The sequence below is a fragment of the Epinephelus fuscoguttatus genome, linkage group LG16 (genome assembly GCF_011397635.1).
Source record: "Epinephelus fuscoguttatus linkage group LG16, E.fuscoguttatus.final_Chr_v1".
NCBI classification, from domain to species: Eukaryota; Metazoa; Chordata; class Actinopteri; order Perciformes; family Serranidae; genus Epinephelus; species Epinephelus fuscoguttatus.
This window is the reverse complement of record NC_064767.1, coordinates 14,030,470-14,048,208: the sequence shown is the minus strand read 5'-3', so window position 1 is coordinate 14,048,208 and position 17,739 is coordinate 14,030,470. Positions and strand designations below refer to the sequence as shown.

At 40.6% G+C, this 17,739-nt stretch overlaps 1 protein-coding gene across 2 annotated transcripts in view; it reads left to right on the top strand.

Annotated features, from left to right (window-relative positions):
* Window positions 1–15,543, top strand: part of rgs17 (regulator of G protein signaling 17) — a 28,438-nt gene extending 12,895 nt beyond the window's left edge. For both annotated transcript variants that reach the window (XM_049600673.1, XM_049600672.1), the window contains 3 exons: window positions 3,461–3,535; window positions 3,656–3,887; window positions 5,135–15,543. In XM_049600673.1, the coding sequence (XP_049456630.1) occupies window positions 3,461–3,535; window positions 3,656–3,887; window positions 5,135–5,323 (496 nt within the window). In that variant the 3' untranslated portion in view covers window positions 5,324–15,543. The remainder of the gene's footprint in view (window positions 1–3,460; window positions 3,536–3,655; window positions 3,888–5,134) is intronic.
* The last annotated feature ends 2,196 nt before the right edge of the window (window positions 15,544–17,739 follow it).

Sequence of the window (17,739 nt, the reverse complement as noted above, 5' to 3'; positions counted from 1 at the left end):
CTGTATTGTGAGGGTGCCCGGGGGCTGTGGCTAGCTGTGCCCATTACTGCCGCACAATGGGGACTTTGACAAGAGACAGCAAGAGGAAGGAAAGATCCTCCATGGTGGGACAAAAATAGATGGCTCAGTGTGTGTTGCATTGTGGACTCAGCGAGTGTGACTGAGCTACGACAGACAGAGAGGCTACCATGTTTGTGTGTTTCAAGTGTTTACATAAAGGTTTAACTGTAGCTTTATTGTCATACGGACTTTGAACATGCGTCGTCTGAAGCGCCCGCTGACGCTTCGCTGTGCGAGTGATCGCTTAAAGAGATCAACTGAGAGGCGCTGCACCTGCAGCTGCTTTCATTTTTGGTTTATCTGTCCATCAGTCTGGATCTATCAGTTAAATGTTTGGGTTAAAAAATGTCAGGAATTTTAAAGGGCCAGTGTGTAATATTTGGCATGGTTTATTGTCAATCTGAATCTGAATCTGAATATTCTGCCCATTAATATGTTTATATAAGTGTATAATCACTATAAAATAAAAAACACTATAAAATAAACCAACGAAGAGAGCGGGAGGAAGAAGAAGGAGGAAACAGCAGAGTGTTAGTAGTTCGTCGATAGAGAGTAGTGAAAAGTTTTTTTAGTTATAAAGTTTGCGAATGGACCACACTTACCACGCAACAGGAGAGAATGAACCCGAACCGTCATCTGCGAGGAAAAGAAGACGCAACTTCACTCCTTGTGATGCACTCTCTGCGGCGCTTTTCCTCCTGATGATATATCTCCCCAACGATGGTAGCAGTAGCACTAAATCCCATTCTGTGCATTCAGCCTCTCTTCTTGCCCGCTCAGCATCAAACACATGGAGTTCCTCATCTGTACGCTCCGGCTCAAACAGGTATGGCTCTGGGTCTGTGTCCGCTACAAGAAACTCTTCAAAATCGCGTTCAAAGTCGTCCATTGCAGCTGCTATAGTCTGGAGATATTGCTAGGCTAAATAAACAGCTGAGCTCTGTTTACCGGCTATGCTGTCAGTCAGTGTGCAGGCTGGAGATTGAGCAGAGAGGGGAGGGGGGGAGTTTGGGACTGAGTCATTTACCCCCTGGAGTGTTACCGGAGTTTTTGGAGTGCTCAAATAAACTGGTCTTTTTCCTGAACGCTCCTCTGGTCTCCTGCTCGTGAGGGATTCATTACAATATTGTAACATGGTTTAGATTTCTAAATACACCTCGTCGCTAGATAGACCTACTCCTGAAAAACTCGTGCGCAAGGCTTTTTGTCCCTACGAGGCCACCGTCATTTACCCGACGGGAGGGGTGAGCGAGTGAGCCCTGCAATCTAGAATTTGACCACTGATGTCACTGTTTTCAACCCATTTTACACACTGGCCCTTTAAGAAGTGACTGTCACAATTTCCTAAACCCCGAGGCGACGCTTGCAAATTCTAACAGTCCTGATTACTGTGACATGTGACAGATAAAGTCAATAAATGCTCAGAAGTGAGAAGCTGTGACTAGATTTTTGTGCATTTGATGAAAAAATGACTTGAACAATTGATTATTAATATGGTTTCTGACTAATTTTCACCCCGTCAAATAAGCGATTAATCAACAAGTGGTTTCAGCACTAGAATAAAGAGATTCTAGCACATGGGACTGTAGATCAAAACCTTTATTCCTTATTACGTATTTCTGACTTGAGACCTCCGTGACAGGCTGTGGTGAACAATGTCAAAGGGTACTCAAACACTTTAGTATTGCACTTTTGCGAAGTTGTGTGACTTGCGAGTGACCGATTTTAAAGACAGTGGTCAAAATTGAAGCTGCAGGCAGATAAATCCTCACTTTAAACTCAGTTTTAAAGCCTTTACACACTGAGATTGTTTTGTTTTGTGCGATTAATTCACACGTCAGTACATTTTTATCGAACTGTTGTGTTTGTCATGAGTACTTTCACACAGAACGTGACTATTACGTGGCGAGAAATCGATTTTCTGAGCTTATGCACACTGATAATATCGGCACATCATTGGTATTGGCTGATATTGGTTTTATAATGAACTATCAGAATCAATGATGAGAGTATGCATGCATAATATGATGTTAATTCCACTACAGAAGAGACTTCATGATCACTAAAATTAGGCAGGGAAAATAGTGGATATATCGATATCGGTATCAGTTATCGGTAAAATGAGTTGTTGTATATCGGCATATTGGATACCGGCAAAAAATCCAATATTGTGCATACCTCCAAAATAACAACACAGATTCTCCATCGTCTGAATTCAACCTTGACAAAGGCCGCACACACCAGATCCACTCATTCCTCTCTTGCCTTTCACAATACACACTGTGTAACTGTTCACCAGAGGTAACTCAAATCCACTCAGAGCATTTCTCTAAAAGGAAACTCAATAAAGTATCTTCCAGTAGTTTAGGCTATACAGCAACTTGCAGTACAGACTGCCAGATGCTGCTCTGGGGGAATAGGATCCAAGTAGTCCTCGCAAATTTGCATTGCTGCTGGCAAATCTATTTGCATCAAAACCTTTTATTGGGCAACTGTTGCAACCTTGCAGCACTGCTAGTGTAAATATTCGAAGGCAAGTATTTTGCATTTTCATGTCCTTTATTCATTACGCCCCCAGTGTGTGAAGTGGTTAGCATTGTTGCCTGAAGCTGTCCTTAGGGTGGGGGAGCACCTCTGAGTGGAGCCTGCATGTTCTCCCCGTGTCAGTGTGGGTTTTCTCTGGGTGCTCCAGCTTCCTCCCACAGTCCAAAGACATGCAGGTTAATTGGTGACTCTAAATTGTCCGTAGGTGTGAATGTGAGTGTGAATGGTTGTTTGTCTGTATGTGTCAGCCCTGTGATAGTCTGGTCACCTGTCCAGGGTGTACCCTGCCTCTTGCCCAGTGTCAGCTGGGATAGAAACCAGCACCCTTCTACACTCTGCATCGCACAGTGCAAATTTAGCTCAGTGGTTGAAAGGTTCAGGCGGCATAAAATGCTGGAACCCTGGAATATTTAAAGTGTTTATTAACCCAAAGTGGCTCCGCTGGCTGACAGTCACTGATGCATGCTGTCGGTGTAGATATAATTAATTGAAACTCCTGGATGCTATTTATTTGCTCGTTCAACCCTGTGGTTCACCTGCTAACAATGCTGTGCATTATAAAGTGATTCCAGGGTTTTAACAGAGTGCATTTGGGGTATTTTGACAGCCGGTGTGGAACAACAGACGAAATCAATCAGTCTTGATACTGATGTTGTTGATTGGATCTGGACGTCTGTAGAGAGAGGAGAAATTATGTTGTTTATAGTGAAGAGATTTTTCTTGGATTGTACCAAAAGTGGAAAAATGCTAAGATAAATAATCACTTTGTATCTTAATGATAACTCAAACTCATTAATTTAAACAGGCAGAAACATGCCAAAAAGTTAGGCATAATCATTTCTTGTCTCCAATCCAGGAATGAAGACAGGATGGAGCGGAGTGAGCGACAGACCTGCACCAAGATGGACAGTATTGAAGCTACAGAAGAACAGTAAGTCTAGCTGTCATCCCTCCAGCCTGTCACGTTTGTGTAATCACTATTGTGTCAGTCTCACACACACACACACACACACACGCTTCTTCATTGCCTTTGTTTCATGTCTAACTGTAGACACCCCAGTCTAGAGGAAGCGCTGTCGTGGGCACGGAGCTTTGAGTTGATGCTGCGCTCGCTGGAAGGCCGGGAGATCTTCCGGGAGTTCCTGCGCTCGGAGTACAGCGAGGACAACCTGCTTTTCTGGTTGGCCTGTGAAGAGCTGAAGAAGGAGACGAATCCGTCGGTGGTGGAGGAGAAGTCCAGGATCATATACGAAGACTATGTGTCCATATTATCACCCAAAGAGGTACGCTTGTATTTGTGTTCATTTGGCAGAAATGAGCCACCACAGAACAGAGCAAAGAAAATTCTTATTTGCTGTGAGATTGCTTGTGAAATCAAAGTTCAAACTTAACCTGTTTTTCTTCTAGAACAGAATGACCTGCAAACTGCAAACATTAACCTGTGCTTTATATTTATTGCTAATCCAGAAATGTTAGTATGCAAACACACTATACCAAGATGGTGAAACCACTGTGCTGCTAGCATGGCTGTAGACTCTTCAGGCCTTGATCGGACAGAGTACTTTGTAGCAGCCTGGACAGCTTTTTTAAGTTGTTTTAAATGTGAGTGAAGCGTTTGCTTGCTGTTTTTGCGTGGCTGAGCACCACACATTTTTCTGTTCAGTGTGCCTTGTATTTGTTTAGGAGTGCCCTAAACGCCACAAGATAAAAAAAACCCTTCAACTTAGAGCTGAAAGCGCACAACGTCATTGGCATTTTTTTCCAATGTCCAGTCAGATGAATTGAGCAGTAGTAGTTACAGCGTGATGATTAGAGGAGAAATGGCAGAGCATAAAGGTCCAGGTGGGAAAAAATAACTTAATCATTTAGGATTTTATTAAAAGAAGGAAATCACCTGTTGATTTATATATAAGGATCCCAGGGGACATTTTTGTATTTGGGAGCTGTTTAAATGTGTAATTTGTGGTAGATTTCATTTTGTTGAACTATTAATATTGTATACAGAATCTGAATCTCACTCTGAGTTACTGATGTTGTTCACAAACTAAAGAAATGAGAGATCATTTTTGTTTATTTTTTACTGAATATTTGAAGGCAACTGTAAAACTATATCACTTATTTTGTTGCAGTTCTAGTTTCTCAAATTAATAATACATTTCTTTTTTACTAATTTGTAATATCATCAAGAATTTCGTTATCGCAAGAATACCCTGAAATATCGTGATTTTTTTTTTTGGGCCATATCGCCCATCCCTGGTATACTTCACAGCAGAATAGCGGTAAGCTAAGGACAGGTGATTTGGTGGCTAGCTAGGAACAAATTTAAGCTGCAGAAAGTGCTCTGTCTGATCAGGAACTACAAACCCAAGTAGTGATCTGCCAGGTTGTTGTCAGATTAATCAAGTTTAACTGCTGATATGTAGCCCATTTTCCTCTGTCTGTGTTATGTCTTAATAAAGTCACTGGCGCTCCACGCATTACTTAAATAACCACGATGGTTTCTAAATCGGACTTGTTTTCCTCCCCACAGGTGAGTCTGGACTCACGGGTCAGAGAAGGAATTAACCTGAGCCTGGCGCAGCCCAGCAATCTGATGTACGAGGAGGCCCAGTTTCAGATCTACACCCTGATGCACCGCGACTCCTACCCCCGTTTCCTCAACTCCTCCGTTTACAGAGACCTCCTGGCCAACAGGAGGCGCACCTGCCTCGACACCTAGACCCCTCCACCCTCCCTCATCGCCATCGTACGCCAACGAGACTACTACTTAAACTTCAAATACTACTATGGTGCCAGAAGTCGGGTTTGGAAAAATCTCTCCCTCTTTTTTGATTGAAAAAAGACTGAATGACATCCGAGATAGCTGGTTGTTTTTTATTTATATTTTTTAAGCAATTTATATCCAGTTCTCCACTGGAGCCAGGTCGGCCTTTGCTGGTTGGTTATTGGTCAGTTTAAGACCATTAATGCTGGCCAGTGATTGTTTTGCTAGCAAAATTTGTGCTGTTTGTTACGGTTGACTGGCCAACCTGCTTGTCGGCTGTCGGTAGAAACAGCCAACCTGATGGCCAGCTGCTGGTTAACTGTGGACAAGGACTCCTCAGGCGGTGGGGACAGACAGAGAGAGAGAGAGAAAAAGGACAAGCCAACTGTTCCTGTACTGTAATATTTAGACCTCATACTTTAATATCTCTCTCTTTACTCATTCTTTCATATGTTTTTTGTTTTTCTAATTCTGTCCCATTCTTCAGATGTGTAAAAATGTTTTATTTCTTTACTGTCCAAACATGACACCTAGTTGTTGGTGGGAGTTGGGGCGTCTCTGCCCGTTTAACCAGTAGAAGCACTGGCTCTGCATGTAACTCTCTCTCTCTACAGTAGCTTGACGATGTAAGCCGCGGACTGCAACCGTTTTTGAATATTGAGATGTATTAACACGGGGGACCTGTGTGTCTCTGTCTGGATGTCTATATTCAGTGAAGGGAAAAAGTACACTTCTGCCAATTTTAAGCTTACTGCAGTTTTTTTATTGAGGAGATTTGACGGCCTCTGCAGCAAAGGCAGCAGCACTTACCCATCCATCCATCTATCCACCTGTCCATCCATCCGTCCGTCCGTCCGTCTGTCCGTCCGTCCAAGCACTTTCCTTCTTTAGGATTCTTTAACTGGGAGAAGTAAGGGCTAGAATTGTGGTTGGGCAGCTACATGTATTATTATTACTCATGAACTTTAGTCAAAAAATCTCTCCACTGAGAAAATCACAATGCCTTTACGTGTAAGGAAAAGGCAGCACAAGCGCTGCTGGAGTTTTTTTCTGGAAAGCAACCACAGTTTGTCCAACGATTCCCTACCTCCCATCTTTTTTCCCCCTCCTCCTCCTCCTCCTCCTCCTCCCTTCAACTCAGACCATCACAGCCTGACAAGCACAGGTGCCCAGTGAGGAGAAAAAAAAAAGAAAAACACATTGACTCCAAATAGTCATCTACATTTTGAAATAGTTACGCAGAAAAAAGAGGGTTTACCTTTTAGTGTTTTTATTCTGAATTTGAGCATTATGGAAAGCTGGTTCTGCATGGAGCAGGCACTGATGTTACTGAAGGGTTATTGAACCCTGGCCTTTGTCTGTAAGGCTCTAGCTTTAGCTGCTGTAGGTAACCGTCCCTGGAGTTGGACGTCCAGCTGCAGATACATAACCCGGGTGCCAAACATGATGTCAAAGATGCTGTGAAGAGATGCCAGACGCCTGTAGAGTCCTTCTGGTGCATGTCTGTTTCTCCGGCAGACGGAGCTGGGAGAGTGTATGGTAGTACTTCACTTAGCTACTGCCTATTCAAGACACTCATTTTTGCACCAGAGCGAGTGAAGAGGGTTGGTTTAACGATGCTAACATGCTACCGTACCGAGCTAGCCACACGCTAGCCGTCTCGACGAGGCTAACTAGGTTTCAGCATGCTGTAGGCAAGCAGTGAGCATGCTTGTGCTCGCCGTGCTAACCCTCCATCCCACTGCCAGCCCTCACACACTCTGGTTTGTTTTTCTAATCTGACTTTGACAGCATGCGATGATAATGGCTATGTGTGTGTGTATGGTACAGTTACACACTTAACAGAAACATTTAGTAAAAAAAAAAAGAAAAAAAAAAAACTTTTAAGGGGGTCTTGCCAAAATGTCCCATTAACATTTTTAGCAAAAAGGACATATTCTTTTTTTGTTATTTTTTTGATGATGTGAACATTTGTTCCCGGCCTGTGGATGTGCAGTAGAAAGTGCATGAGTGCAGTATATGCTATTTTGTTTAATGAACTGGGCCTCCGAGTATATTCTTTGTGTCACACGATGGAGGGCTGACCTCTCGGTTGGTCGTGAAGTGTCAATGAAACAGTGCCACTCCTCACTGGTAAATGTGGGCATCCGTGTTGCCACCTCCTTTAAACTACCTGAAGTTCACGTGCCAAGTTTGGACTAGATTAAATTTAAGAGTAGACGGCACAGGATGTATTAGCAGACTATTGAAGTGCAATTGGATGTAGTTAGTGACTAGATTGGAGTCTATGTCCCACCATGTTAGATTGGTTTTGAATTGTCCGAAGTTTAGCTTGTAAATTACTTACCATGACGACGATACTCAAAATGTTTTAATGGTACTGTTGGATTATTTAAGAACTGGCTGCTTCTAGTTTGCAAGAGGACTTAAATAAGGAAACAGATAATTCAATTTATTGTTTTTAAAAAAGAAATACAGGTCTTCTGCTTGAGCCTAAATGGAAAAAAGAGTCCATTGAATGATGGGATTTTGAGTTTCCTCCAGACGTTGACTAAATGAAGCCGCCAGCTTAAAACCAAGCTATCGTGCTACTACAAAAGCTTTCTGTCGTGAAGTATTGGTTTTAAATCAGTAAAGTCAAAGAAGGCAAGTCTAATCCAATAATCACTGCAATGTTCCTTAATAAAATATAGTATATTTAACCTTTGGCAATACAGTACTCACACGCAGACCACATTAACACCCATAGGGACTTGATTGATGTTGCTTAGCTGCTGTAATGAAGAGCTGTGCATGCATGCGCTCAGTCGATCAGACGAATACAGAGCAATTAACCAATCCTGATACTGGAGGATCAATTGTCACACTTTCTCCTCGGAGCACTTTCCAGGAACCATTTTAGATGTTGTATTTGGACAACTTTGTAACTTTTTTGAGTCCGTAGACGAACGCTTGTCGCTCCTGACGCTCTCCTGCAGACCTCTCCTGCACAGTACAGCTCCTTGTCGCTGAGTCTACACAGTAATTAACACGAGAATGTTTCACCAAGAACCAGATAATGAAATCATGGTGCAATTAAAAACCAAGTTTACATTTTTAAATTGTGCGATGTGTGTACCTTATTAGATACTCGTAACCTTGGGGAGATAACTGTCCCCAGTGTGAGCAGACGAGCCAGCAGGTCTCTGCCCCAGTGCTAACTCCTTTTAGCACTTCACAGGGTTTACAGGGGGAGGATAGACACAGCAGAAAACCCAGGTAACGGTGTTTTACAGGGAGGACGGACGCAGCAGAAGCTCGCGTTGTCTGCTCACGTCCTTTCCTCTTAATTTATTGTGACTTTTACACAGCGGGGGAAGAGTACACGGTTGTTTATTTTTTAATAACTGCATTTCAAATGTAGATTTTACAAGCAATGATGATGATGTGAAGTGATGTAGTGTCATCGCTGAGTTTAGATTTTTGTCTTTAAATCTCCATGGGTTCCAAGCGAGGGGGTGTTTTCTTTTTGAAACGTGGCTGTGGTTTGTTGACCGAAAACACTTTTAGAGCTGAAGTGTCCTGATGGGGGCGGAGGAGGTTTGCGAAGCTTTGGCCTTACTGACACGTTTTATGATTTTTTTTCCTTTGTATAAAAAAAAAGAAACAACAACAAACGTCTCCGTAGGCTTTTCACTACCTCTCATGTTGGTTAATTTATTTCACATCTAGTTGTCAATGTACAAGTTGTTTTTAGATCTACTTGAAGCCTAACACTGTAAACAAAAATGTGCACAGAAAAATGACTATGTATATGACCAGAGGGGTTAAAGAGAGCTTGGCCTAGTCAACATTATTATTATTTTTTTGTTTGTATGTATGTTTGTTTTTAATTGTGTTGAGCTGAACTAGATTTTGCATCTCTATAAAGAATTCAGGAATCCACTGTCTAAGGGCTAATCCCATTTTTGCCTATGCAAATCTGTTACTGTGGGTGAGTTGGGAAAGGGCGACCTACCGCACCTTTCACCGGTTTTAGATGGACCATGGTTTACATTGCCCTTTGCTGATATTCTTCAATCTTATTCAGCAAAAATGTACGCTTATTTTTGTTTCTATATAAATATTATACATATATATCTATAGATATATATAGATATATATATAACAAGTAATATACAGAGAAAATAGTATATGCCTTCGTGATGATAAAAAAGAAACCTTGCTGAAAACAAATAAATGTGTTGTTGTCTGACATTATGTGGCTGTGTGCTGGAGTCTTGGTGAGATTATATAGACGACTGGAACTGACGGATCAGCGACTGACTGAGAAGTTGACTGACGGGAGAGACGCTCATTACTCAGGCTACAACACTGGTAGCTGACCCTGTGCAGTATTTCCTAACTGAGGGGGAAACACTTTATTTATTGAAGGAGTAACCACATCATGATGTTCTGTGACAAATATGATTATCGAGCCCCATCCTGTGAGGTAAAAAAAAAAAAAAAAAAAGGACTTGTCCTTGTCTTTTTTTACAGTTGGTCATTTCTAAAGTAAGACTATGTATTTTTGATAAACAAATGTTATAGTTGCCACAGGTGACAGTTAAATGAGAAGGACAAATGATCAAACAATGTGTAAGTCAGCAAACTGACTCAGTAATGTAGTTTACAGGGCGAGACCTGTGTAACGTTTGCTAGCATTAGCCATCGTTGCAGCCACAAGCTAGTGGTCACGCCTAAAGACTGTGTCAAAGAAGTGGACATAGCAACCATGACGGCTGGGTATCGGTACTTGCAACCTTTAAGACAAGGGTTTTCAAACTTTCTGTGCCCTCTCAAGGCACACCTGTATTAATATCTGTGCACAATAGCACCTATAACGTGTGTTATCAGTCTTATTACGACATAAATGTTGGTTTTTATTTGCTAATATCAAATAACTATTGACAACCAACTGTTGCTCATGAAATATTTATTAACGAAATGATTCAAGAATTCATTTTAAACCTATTAACATCAAAGCACCAATAACACAACCATTTAAATGGGAAGTAATGTAAGATAATGATGCGTCCCATGCGCTAACATTGACTAATAGGTTCCCCGTATAGATTTTTGAAATTAAATAAAATTTTGTACTTGGAGCTTGCCTCTTTATTAGGAAATAGGTATGCAAATTCATTCATACCTTTTTGTACAGGACCAGTTGAGTATTGCTATATAAAATGTGTGGTTATCACAAAATCCCACGGTACAGCTGGATTAGCATCACGGCTAACCATTTGTATCGATTGAAATAACCCGGTACCAAGTAGTATAGAAACAATACCTTGATCGATCCTCTTTGGGCCAAGGGTCTGGTGAAGTTAAGCATTGTGTATTTGACGGGTCTAGGAGTTTAGCGTGCCGAAATGCCACCAAAACTGAAATTATGGCTGCTGTAAAACTTCAGTTAAAAGCCAAGCCTAACAAAAGACCAAGCTCTGACTCCACAAATCAGTTCATTTTTATAGAAGATCTTAAAATGTAAAGCCTCTTAAAGCCCTCCGAGTTGTTGGCTACATGCCTGAGCTAATGTTAGTGAGCTGCGTAGATCGCACATACAGATACAAATCATTAGCTTGGTTAGATTCTCCACATTTTAATTGTCCAGTTTATTTCAAGAAAACACGAGCACCAAAATATGATTCGTTCAGAATTACCGGCATCATAAATAAGAGAGAAGAAAAAAGTGGTGATCTTTTCCAAGCAAGAGTTTTGTGTGAAAGGAATTAAAGGCCTGTCCTATAAAGATGTCTGTCCCATATATACAACGCCCTGGCTATTAATTAAAGTTTTAAGGTATTCTACATGCCACTCAAGTCATGTTAGGGGTATCAAATTAACTACTCAATTAGTATTATAGTATTATAAATTGCTTTAAGTGTACTGGTATTGGTATTGGTATTGTCAATGCTCCTGCCCTGCATCAGTACTGCTGCTTGCTCTTTCAGCATCCACCTGCAGGCCGTAGCCCCCCAAAATCTCATGTCCCCAAATTCCTCGTATCCACGGGGAGTGATTAGGCAGGAAAAACTCTAGCTATGTTCTGCTGTTGTCATAAACATTTCAAACAGAAGTTTTCTAAATAAAGTCCCAATATTGAGATGAGTCATCTTGCAGCGTGTGTGACACTCAAAGAAATTGTATCAGCTGATTCACAGACGTCTCTTTCACAGTGTAAGTCTGTCAGAAAAAGTATTTTTAAGCCCCATGGCATCACGTTACGGTCCTCGTCCTGCAAGTTGTAATTCCACGGTTTGGCCACTATGTCTAATTGGGTTCATAGCCCAGCACTGGTCCTAAGGGCTTAATTTGAAGCCATGAATTTGGCATTTTGGCCATTGCCATGTAATTTTTTTGGAGCCAAAAGTGACCATATTTTGACAAGATGGTGAAGGAGGGAGGGGTGGATCTAACTGAGATCTCAAGGACACCCTGTGGTAGCGACTTGTCAATCGCAAGGTAGCCACGCCGTAAGCATACCCTGCTTAATAATCTGTCTTACTCTAAATTGGACCATAATTTACAAAAGGTACATCATGCTGTATTGAAGAAGACTTGACACTAGTGATAAACTTACTAGGGAAGATGTTTAGTGTCGTAATGAAGTCCACTTCTTTGATACAGTCTAGTGAGGCTGCAAAAATAGTATATTAAACTGAGCAAAGGTGCGATTTATTGCACATTTCATTTGAGTTATTTTGTCATTCAAAAGTTACATAGTCTTATTTTGAAGGGCGGAGGAGCATGTGCACTGTCCAAACATGACTCACATTTTATAACCAGTAACCGATTAAAAAATAAAATATTTAACTTGCCATGAAGTAGTTTTGGTCATGATGATCGTTTCGTTGTTTGTCAGTGGACACTGCACAGCTGTTAGTGTGACTTTGTGATTAAACGTGTGCAGCACTGTGTCGTCAGCAAACAACAACAACTTATTTTTCTATTCTTCGTTCTTTTTGTAGCCACATCCAGTCAGACTATCACTGTGCTAATACAGTAGCGTTGATGTGGGACACATCAGCAGAAGTGGGTTTTCTGTTTTTATTAATACTTCACTAATGCAAGATGTAAGAAAAGTCAATGATGCGTTACTCTACGGTACGAGACCATTTACTCAGCTCCTGTGAGCCACTGTTAGCTTCGAGTTGAGGGTTGATTTAGGTCTAATGATTTATTTTTTAACTCTTTATTTGTACAGAAAATATTGCTCCTGAAGCGAGATGGAAATGAGAACAGGAGGGTTGATGTTTTATAGATTTTCCTCCACAATTCCTCACAGTGCATCGTGGCTAAAGACAGATGTAATGACTGATGTTGGTTTGAAACTCAACCTGCTTTGTGTGTTCCCTCAGTTGGATTTGGTGCCTCTTTATGCTTCACAACAGACCTCAAGATCTCTTTCTGTCTCTTTCTCTGTCTGTCTCACTTCCTCTCTCTGTAACATCACACGTATGACACTGTTAATAGCAGTTAAAGCAGAGACGGTCCCATTTTACAGCAAAAAAAAGAAATTACACTGATGTTTGTTCCTCTTACTGACACCTTCATATTGTCTCTTTTGTACCTCTTCCAGAGGTGTTTGTGCTACTATTAGGAAAGAGATTATATTTGTGCAGGTACCTGGTTGAAGTTCAACAGTTTTAGGCAATCACTTTTCTCTTTATTGATTTAGATGCCTAAGCCTCTTGGTTTTTGTCATGCCTTTGTAGATAGATCACAGACGTGGAGAGATGATCCGCTGGTGAAAAATAAAAAGAATTTTACTGTCACTTTGGGCGATTCAGAAAAAAGTGACTCTTTTCTATTCAGCATGCTTTTTGCTAAATAAATGAAATAATTCAGTTATTTGCTATAAACGATACTGTATGAGTATGTATTCAAGTACTGCAGTATGCAGACAATTAAAAATATCAGAAACTCTTTTGAGAGGTTCATATTTTTCTTCTAGTATGTTTCACTAATATCGACAGTTATGGGTTCTTGTTTCGAGTGTCTCATGAATTGCCAGAATGACTAAATGACCCTCTTTGTATTAACAAATATAGACTATGGTTGGTTATTTCCACATGCATGACTTGCAGAGCAATTCCACCAGGACAGTGCGAATGCAGCGGGCTTTTAAATCAAGACTTTTGTCAGTCGAGCTCAACTTTTCACTGTTTTTCACTGGTTGCTTGAAAACTTTTGATGACGACTGAGATCCTGACTGTTTTATTTACATCAGCGCAGGTTCAATCTGATCCTCCTGCTCGCTAATGGTCAAGAAGTCAGTGTAGAGTGAAATTTATTATTTATTATGTTGCCACACAAACAAAAAAGTGACCTCAAGGTGTCAGATTTAAAATGTCGACATGAGAAAATGACAGTGGAGCTTCGAACAGCAGCCAGGAAGCTCATGAGTTCAACAGATTGTGCAACTTCCTCGAACATCTCAGAGCACTGTGTCCCTAACCTTCAGGGTCGTGCTGCCCAAGGATCTGACATTTGATCATCAACTGATCATCAATCCTTGATCGGCAGTCGCTGTCAAAAGCACCCTGAGATGTAGCATTGAAAAGAGTTTTCTATCGTATTAGTCCAACCTTGACAAAACACATCCTCTGTTGTAGATTATCACAGGAGGGGCTCGTCTCCTCTCACAGGGATGTGAATCTGTGCGTCAATACAGAGCTGGTACAAAGTTAACAGCGCTCAGCAGTAGGGGATTTGTACATTGTGAGAAATATTTAATTATATTGTTATTGGCAATTCTCTGCATGATAGTACAATACAGATGTGACTACTTTTCACCAAGGACAGAAGATTAAAGAAATATGTACACCCAAGTACAAGTAGCTGTGTGAAACTTAAAATGGGTGCTGTTGGAGAAATAGTTCAACTTTTTTGGGAAATACGCGCATTTGCTTTCTTGCCAAGAGTTAGACAAGAAGATCAACAACACTCCTGTATTTGTGCGCTAACTATAACGCTACAGGCAGCAGCTGGTCACCTTAGTTTAAGACAAGCAAGGTGAAACTGCTAATGTGGCTTTGTCCACCTCTGAAACTCACTCATTTTAGCTTTATTGCTAGTTCATACAAAAACAAGGTGTCATGGGTTGAATGTGTCGGAGTATTCCATGACGACCCAAGAAATAATTTTGCTAAGCTAAGCTAACCAGCTGCTGGCTCCAGCTTCATATCTTCTCATCCAACTCTTGGGAAGGCCAAGTTCTGTGTTTTCCAAATGTTAAACTATTCCTTCAAAGAAGTAGTTGAATTACATGAAAAAATATATTTATATAAAAAAGAATGGAAAGCAAGGTTGCGTATTGAGCCAAAGTTCCTCCCCTTTCAGTGCCGCCCATAGGAACTTATTGTAGAAAAAATATGTACCGTAGTCAACGATAAAGGAGAAAACACATTTTGATCCTGTTTGACTTGTGCCATGAATTACACATATGATGTTTGTCAATTTAAAAGATCATTTGGATAGTCAAGAAAATCACAGTTTGTCGTAGGTTTGCTGTATTAACATTAAACTACTAAGTGAACTTCATCTTTATCAGTGTCTGATAGTCCACCACGAACGTTTTTGTCACGTCTCGTCAACGAAAATGAAACATAGATTTCGTCTTAGTTTTTATTATCAAGATCTATTTTTAGCTCGTCATCATCTCCTTTTTTGTCATAAGTTTCATCACCGATATTAATACTGATTTCCACTGACTTTTAAAACGACTTGTATCACCGGCCCAAAAACAACATATATCACTGTTCTAACAGTTGAAGTCCTTATAATCATGAAAGAGTCCCAGTTCGGCTCCAGAACTACCTGGTTAGCTTAGGCAACAAAACTACATGGCTAGGTTTAGGAAAACATCATGGTTTGGCAAGTACTTTTGTCATTAATGTATCATGACGTTTGCCACGTGACACACATCACATCTGACACGACATAAGTCACTAGCATACCATGCTACACATTATAGTGTACTAGGCTACGTTGTTGTTACAACAAGTCAGCTTTGACTTCAACATGCAGACACTGGTCTCCTGGGTGAAAGTCCAGTGTTTGTTTGACCCATCCCACCGCCACTCCCACCCACCCTATAGGGGCTTCTTCAATATTCGTATAACATTATACAGTCTTTTTTTTTTTTTTTTGCTCAGTCCATTATTTATTACTATGGCCACTAGAGGGCGCTGCCTTAAAATAAATGGAATGGGTTGTAGTAGAGTCCACCAGGGACGACATTTTTCTGTAGGCCGCACGAAAGTTAGCATCACACTGGTTCCCTTGTCAAAAAGCCAGTGTAATTTTTCCATTTGATTTTGGATTATCGATGAATATGAGCTTATTAGCAAACAAATGTTTATGATACTCACACATTTTGCTCAGTAAGATAATCTTCACAAATGAACTCCATTTTCAAATGCCATCGCCAGAAATAGAAACCTAACACTAGGCACTAGTTTTACGACAAACTGTGACTTTCATGAAGCGCAAGACTATCTTTTAAATTTCCAAACATTATATGTGTGATTCATTGCACGATTCAAGCTGCATCAAAAAAGTGTTTGTCTCTCAGCATTAACTACTGTGCATATTATTATTTTTTTTTTAAACAAGGTCCGATGGTGGTCCACCAGAAGGGGGGCGACTTCGCCTCTTTCGCTTGACACACTGGCCAATGCAACTGACCCAGGAAGTACAACAACGTGTCTTTGGTGGATAAAATGTGCCAAAATAATTACCTACCTTTTGTTTTAATGTGAAGGGGTCAAATGAACTGTCTGAATAAAACATCACATGTTCTGTTGGACTCAAAACGGTTCTTAGTACGAAACACATTTTATTTGTCTTTTGTCTTTTCACGTTGCTGTCATGGGTCTTTGTGTCATCTCTCTGAGTCATCCACATGTACTTCATCATTGACACGTAACCAACAGACCTGAAGACTTTGTTAACAGGCACTGAACTTTTTGACGCGTGACTGATGTGGATTACAAGCAACTATATCAGATCCAACTGAAATTGTAACTGTGTCACACAACAAAACCTGTTCACTATTCTTACTTTGTTTTGTATTGTTTTAATTTATTTCAACCATTGTTTCTTTTTTCTTTTATCTCAAAAGACACAGAAATGTCGTTCATCAGTTAATAACTTCACATGAGTTACCGTCACATTAACGGCGTGTTCAGTTTGTGGTACATTTTGATCTACGGTTCAGTCTCTGTCTTTGTTTACACGATGACATCTTGCATTATGAGAAAACTCCAATCTATGATAACTGCCCTTGAATATCTGTAATTTAAATAGTGCTGCTAGAGAAAGAAATCTAAATGTAACAACTTACAATAAATACTTAATAGATTTTTGCCAAATGTGACTGTGTCTTTCTTTGACGGGAGGTGTGGGAGATAACCAGCAAATATAACCTGCAGAGGCTGGGGGGCGCAGCTATGGGGAAGGCTCTGTTGCCCCAGGTCCCGTGCTTGGTCCTGGGTGGTGGAGTCGGGAGTTTGGCATGGAAGGTGTGGCGGTGGAGCAGGTCAAGGAGGTAGGAGGGGGCCTGGTTATGGAGGGCTTTGTGAGTGAGGAGAAGGATCTGGTAACGCTACAAATAAAAAGGTTTCCACATTTCTTTAACCAAAAATAATTTTATGTTGTGAGAAGCGGTGCAGCTCATGTCATTCAGTCAGCCCACCACTTTAATCCAGACTAAAATATCTCAACAATTATCAGATGAGTTGTCAGGTAATTTTGTACAGATGTTCATGGTCCCCAGAGGATGAACCCTGCTTACTTTGGTGATCCTCTGACTTTTCAAAGTTTTCACTTATCCTGTGAATCTCTATTTCAATATCTACTTGACTGATTGGCAGACATACAGAATTGAGAAATATAAGGCTGTAAGTCCACCAATTGTCCCATTCTCGTGAACGTGATATCTCAGCAACACCTTGAGAGAATTTCTTCAAATTAGGCACAAACATCCACTTGGACTCAACGATGAACTGATATGATTTAGGTGGTTGAAGGTTAAAGGTCACTATGTCATCATGAAAGATGTTTTTGGCCATACCTCAAGAATTACCGGTAATATGCTAATCATAACAGAATTCACAGAAATGTCTGACAGGACAAAATTAATTGATGACATTTTATATCCAAAAGGTCAAAGGTCAACTTCACGGTGACATCATAATGTTCTGCACAAACACTTTTCTGGCCATACTTCAACGCCATGACCCAGGAACAAAAGCAAGTAGACATTTGGTCAAATACTGAATAGGTGCAATTTTTTTTTAAGTATTTGGATTTTTCATATTTTATTTATTCAGTTACTCGTTCAG